Raw genomic sequence first — 6,234 nt, 5'->3', positions numbered from 1 at the left:
ACAGGTTCTTATTCAATTTCCTTCATCACCTCAGATCCTTTTTGTATATTCCAGTTTTTTGCAGGAATTTCAAAACAGCTTCTGCCACTACTTTGTGTTCCCAGCTTAAAATGTTTTTTCAGTGACGTATCCTTGCTTGGATCACATTACCGGTACTTCTTTTTCTCCCCCTGTGTTATTTCGTATTGACGGCAGGGTCAATGAAAGAAAATTATTTTCACATTCATATTGCAATTCTTATCGATTCCCGTTCCATTTTTTTTTTTTTTTAAAGAATCTATTTATTTTCTCACTATTACCGTATTTTTCGGGCTATAAGTCGCAGTTTTTTTTCATAGTTTCATAGGAGCGATTTATGTGTGAAATTATTAACACATTACCGTAAAATATTTATCTCATTCACGTAAGAGACTAGACGTATAAGATTTCATGGGATTTAGCGATTAGGAGTGACAGATTGTTTGGTAAACGTATAGCATGTTCTATATGTTATAGTTATTTGAATGACTCTTACCATAATATGTTACGTTAACATACCAGTTGGTTATTTATGCCTCATATAACGTACACTTATTCAGCCTTTATTTATTTTAAATTGCCTTTCAAATGTCTATTCTTGGTGTTGGCTTTTATCAAATAATTTCCCCAAAAAATGCAACTTATACTCCAGTGCGACTTATACTGTACGGTATATGTTTTTTTCCTTCTTTATTATGCATTTTCGGCCGGTGCGACTTATACTCTGAAAAATACGATTTGTTAGATCCACTATGGACTGGACTTTCACAATATTATGTCAGACCCACTCGACGTCCATTGCATCCGGTCTCCACTGGGGGGGAGGGGGGGGTCACCCATATATGCGGTCCTCTCCAAGGTTTCTCATAGTCATTCACATCGACGCCCCATTTGGGTTGTGAGTTTTTCCTTGCCCTTATGTGGGCTCTGTACCGCGGATGTCGTTGTGGCTTGTGCAGCCCTTTGAGACACTTGTGATTTAGGGCTATATAAATAAACATTGATTGATATTTTTTAGTCAACGTGAGCTCTGGCAATCTGTTTTATCATCATTTTATACCAAATAATATATTGATTGAATCGTAAGAGTCATTTACCTAACAATAACCCATCATTAGTCACAATGCAAAAATGCGTGCATGTTTAAAATAATTTATTTGGAAGACACGGCGATTACCTTCAAAGCACCGCAACGCCATAGACTGATTTATGTCCACGTCTGGGGTGAGTCATGTGTGTGGTGTTCAGGAATCACAACCATGAGCAGCAGCAGGTCCAGACATGAGGCACGCGTCACTAAAAGAAAGAGAAGACGTATCATGGAAAAAGCACCTCCCACGGTGAGAAGAATATTTGTGCTGAGAAGGAAATAAAGGATTCCAAAGGCGTTAATAAGACAGGAAGGAAGGAAGCGTACTTCAGACTTTGATCCATTTTGCTCACAATGCAAGCGCAGCTTCCATGAGGCCCCGGGAGAAACGTTTAAAAGGTGACCCCGAGTGTCGCTGTTTGGTCTTTGGCACATTGGTGACGCAGCGCTCGTCCCTGTAAGAGAAGCACAAACACGCAGAACAATGTCGCCCACTTCCTCTGGAACATCAGCGCTTCTTCCAAATAAAAACAGGCACAGTTTATTAGATACGATACAGTAGTAGTCATGGACGTTATATAAAAATATGTCAGCTAAAGCGGTCCGCGTTACAAACAAAACAAAAAAAGACGGCGGCCATTCAATCAGAGGTGAAATATTGTGACAAATATCTTCCATCAGGTCACAGCATCAATATTGTCGGAAATTAAGGATTAAAAAAAAGACATTGTTTCAGCACACAAAGTGGTGTTGACGTTGTCCAAGTTCCGTTCAGTGGTTGTGATATCCGTGTTTGTGTCGTAGCGTTCATACGGGAGCTGAGTAGTTGTAGTGATTTGTGCGCTGAGAGCCGGGCAGCTGAGGACTTGCTTTACGCTCCTCGTCGTCGTCACAAGGATCTGCTCGCGTGCGAGGAGGAGAGCGCTGCTTGAAGAAGTCCGACACGTATTTCACCTGCAAGATGGAGAAGAAATACGTACGTTTGTATTCATTGTACTTCTTTACGATTAGAAAATATGTTTGTGTAGATATCTTACATTGGCTCCCTGTACATCAGAGAATTGATTTCAAAATCCTCCTGCTCACATATAAATCACTACATGGTCTAGGGCCGAAGTATATCACTGATATGCTCCGACTATATAAGCCCTCTAGATCACTAAGATCTTCTGAGGCCAATCTGTTAGCGGTTCCCAGAGTAAACTCAAATCAAGGGAGAGCATCATTCAGTCACTATTAGAGATGCGCGGTTTGCGGACACAACCGCGGAGTCCGCGGATAAACCGCGGGTCGGGCGGGTAAAAATAGATTTTAAATAGATGCGGGCGGTTGGCGGTTGAACCAATTCGGAAATATATATACATACGGTAGTTAAATGTTGTTACCCACATACGAAAAACGAGCAGCACTCTTTGAAACAATCAGTCAATTATTAATCAGGCATCTCGTCCCAGCAACAAGTGGCGCAAGTGAGCGCTCCTTCAGCGCAGCAGGGCGCATTTTAGAGGCCAGGCGCTCTCGCATGAATCCTGGCACTGTAGATGCCATTTTATTCCTGCATAGTGCTAACAAAAAAAAAAGTAAGTAGACATACGGTTGGATATGTTAAACGAATTAGTCTACGTTACCTATAGGATATACCAAATAATCCCATGTCTAACCTATATTGAGTTCGGTCAGCTAAATCATTTTGATGGTTACGTGTTGTTTGGGCGCACTACAATGCAAAGGAATTAAGGCAATTGCGTTGTTTATTGTGGTTTTTTTCTATTGGAGATATACTACTATGTGTGAATAATTATTTGGCCTCGCTTTCAAGTGAAGCGCATCTCCGATTGGCGACAATGTAAGGATATTTAGCCTGCTTTGTTTGTCGTGACCGTCTATTTTCATTATAATTCAAGTTTGATGATAAAGTGCAGTCTGATGGGTTTGATTTCCCCCCTTCAGCTATTTGCCTTGGCCAATAAGTTGCAGGCAATTTATTATTATTATTTATTTGATTTATGTTTGTTTAAATAGAGATGACATGCATATGTTATTGTATAATTTAAGTTTGTGCGCGTGATTGACAGCCTAAGGCTTATGAGGCACATTTTTTATTTATTTTTTTATTTCAACTTAAAAACATATGAGCCTATGCCTATGCCTACAACATAGGCTATGTGTTCATCTTTATTTTCCTGCCTGTCGTTGACAATGGAGATTGTCTGATATTTTGTCATGGCTGCAGATCAATCAATAAAGGTTCATCTTTGTCGCGAAATTGTTCACTGTTTCACTGTGCACCCCGCCCTCGTCCCTATTTGAGCATTAACAAGTTAATATTCATTGAAATAAATTCAGAACATTTTTTTTACCTAACGAAAATATAGGCCTAGTCTTTCTAAAACATTGTTTTAACTTCTTAAAAGCCTCGTTCTGCTTGCTGCAACTGCGCACACAAAGTGTGAGGAACGCACTCCTGATCTGAGGGCATTAGCAACAATAGTCAACACTTTCTTAATGGAAATGACAATAATATTATAATAATGATAAATAATATTATCACGCATTAATATATCTTAGCCACTAATGCGTGGCCAAGATATATTAATGCGTGGCACGCAGTCTCTGCTGCATTGGATCAGTCTCCTTTCTTTAACAGGCAAAAGCTTTATAACCTCACTAATATGCTTGCATCGTCTATATTAGATATATAACAACTGGCGGATGGCGGGCGGGTGTGGTTTTGATAAAATGTTGGTTCGGGTGGATGCGGATGGTTGACGACTTTTGTGATGCGGTTGCGGATTAAATAATTGCCTAGCCGCGCATCTCTAGTCACTATGCAACAAATAGCTGGAATAAACTTCCTGAAGATGTCAGACTTTCCCCAACTCTGACCACTTTTAAAACTAGACTGAAAACTTTTATGTTCACCTTAGCTTTAAGCTAAATCTTTTAATCTTTTAACTTTTAACGTCAGCACTGTTTTAATTTTTATTGTCTGCATTTTCATTTTGCTTTTATTTTCTTTCATTTCACTTTCTTGTCTGTGAAGCACTTTAAGTCTGCCTTGTGTATGAAAAGTGCTATACAAATAAAGTTGCCTTGCCTTGCCTTGTATACTGCTATTTACCAAAAGTGTCCAAACTACGGCCCACCAGACGTCTAAAGTTATATAAGAACTGTGACCCGTGGTAAGTAAAGATGTCTCATAATATTGGCCGATAAATGCTTAAAATGTAATATCGGAAATGATCAGTATCGGTTTCAAAAAGTAAAATTAATGACTTTTTAAAACGCCGCTGTACGGAGCGGTACATATCCGGTAAAACGCGCACATAGGGAGCAGTACAGAGCAGTTGCGTCTCCAGCATGAGAGGTTTACTGGCGACGCTTGATGACCTCATCAAACCGCCGCGAGCGGAGCATAACAACAACAAGAGTGTGTTGTTGCCGGTGCTGTAGCCGTGGCTAACAAGCGAGCTCGCTCGGTGACTGACTAACACCACCATGTCTATGGTTTGGGATTCTTTTAAAGTGTCTCTGACGGATAAAAAACTGGCAATTTGCAATGACTGCAAAAAGTTGGTTACGCGAGGAGGAACCAAGACGTCTTCCTTTAATACGAGCAATTAGATCTCCCACCTCTTCAAGAATCATAAGGAGATACACGATGAATACAAGCGGGAAATGGATGTGAGCCCAGTTTATAATTCCCTGTTATACAGTATGCCAGGCAGTCTTGCACTAAATGAGGACTATGTTATTGTTTCCTTTTCTTCTAGTATACTCTGGACTGAAGCTGTGTGCCTTCATTGTTTTTGTAACTGTTGTTTTGAGGCATGTTTAAAAATGTTTTTAAATAATGCACTTTGTGAAAGTCAAAGTATAGTATTTCCCATAGTTGTAGTGGGTATCAGGATTATTTCAGGGAGAGCATGTCCCAAATTCCAAGCTGCTGTTTTGAGGCATGTTAAAAAAAATAATGCACTTTGTGACTTTAATAATAAATACGGCAGTGCCATGTTGGCACTTTTTTCGTTGAAGTTGTTCTCTTATTTTGGAAACTGTGTTACATTGTTTAATGCATCCAGCGTGGCATCACAACAAAATTAGGCATAATAATGTGTTGATTCCACAGCTGTATATATCGGTATCGGTTGATATCGGAATCGGTAATTAAGAGTTGGACAATATCGGAATATCGGATATCGGCAAAAAAGCCATTATCGGACATCTCTAGTGGTAAGTCTAATGTTTAATTTGAATAAAGTTAAATGTTGTTCACTGCAATCATGCCGCCTACAAGTAGATCATTATAAACAGCCTGTTGCCATGTATGTGAAGAGTTGCCTTTTCTTTTATGTCGTTTCTTAATCGGGAAAGACTTTAATGTCTCTTGTTTTCATGCTACAATTAAGCTCGCGAGCTATTAGAATTGGACACGTATGAAAGTATCTGAACAAGAAATGTTTAATTCCAAAAGATTAAAAATGTTTTGTTTGGGAAAACTGACTTTCTTCAGGTAAAAATAACTGCACATTTGCAGAATGTCAGATGCTAAAAGTCAAAGCTGTAGAACCAACAACAATGGAGAATATTTAAAAAAAAGGGTCAACGTGATGTCACGAACCCCTGCAAGTGTACAGCTACTTACAGTGAGCACGGCGATGAGCGCCCCCTGCAGGAGTCCCACCAGCACATCGCTCCAATGGTGCTTGTAGTCAGAGACGCGTGTGTAGCCCACGTAGACGGAAAAGGCCACCAGGAAGAACTGGATGGTGGGTCGAACTAACCGTGTCCACTTGCCTTGCATGCGGGCCTGGACGTACAGCTACACACGCACACACAAACACACAATACTATTACACTTTAACTTTAACAATAAGAAAAAAAATAGTGCAATATTTGGTCTGCCTGTGTGTGTACAGCGCACAGAGTGTGAAGTCTTGCCACAATAATATTATGGATACTATTTGTTTGGAGCTGACCAGTGTTTGTGGTTAAAACTCACCGACAGAAAGAGCATGCAGTACATTCCAAAGGACGAGTGGCCTGAGTAGAAGGACAGCCTGAAGGGCAAAAAACAAACTATAATCCACTTTATTCTTCAGCAAATGTTTTTATCACGACATTTC

General features: G+C 39.9%; 1 protein-coding gene across 3 annotated transcripts in view; it reads right to left on the bottom strand.

Moving 5' to 3' along the window:
• Window positions 1-1,156: 1,156 nt before the first annotated feature.
• Window positions 1,157-6,234, bottom strand: part of LOC133611366 (phospholipid phosphatase 2-like) — a 59,213-nt gene continuing 54,135 nt past the window's right edge. For all 3 annotated transcript variants that reach the window (XM_061968078.2, XM_061968076.2, XM_061968079.2), the window contains 4 exons: window positions 6,111-6,168; window positions 5,754-5,930; window positions 1,436-2,062; window positions 1,157-1,314 (listed from right to left, as the gene is read on the bottom strand). In XM_061968078.2, coding sequence (XP_061824062.1) covers window positions 1,916-2,062; window positions 5,754-5,930; window positions 6,111-6,168 — 382 coding nt within the window. In that variant the 3' untranslated portion in view covers window positions 1,157-1,314; window positions 1,436-1,915. The remainder of the gene's footprint in view (window positions 1,315-1,435; window positions 2,063-5,753; window positions 5,931-6,110; window positions 6,169-6,234) is intronic.

This window comes from Nerophis lumbriciformis, linkage group LG08, assembly GCF_033978685.3.
Source record: "Nerophis lumbriciformis linkage group LG08, RoL_Nlum_v2.1, whole genome shotgun sequence".
Taxonomy (NCBI): domain Eukaryota; kingdom Metazoa; phylum Chordata; class Actinopteri; order Syngnathiformes; family Syngnathidae; genus Nerophis; species Nerophis lumbriciformis.
The sequence above is the reverse complement of the archived record's forward strand: the minus strand, read 5'-3'. Positions and strand labels throughout refer to the sequence as shown.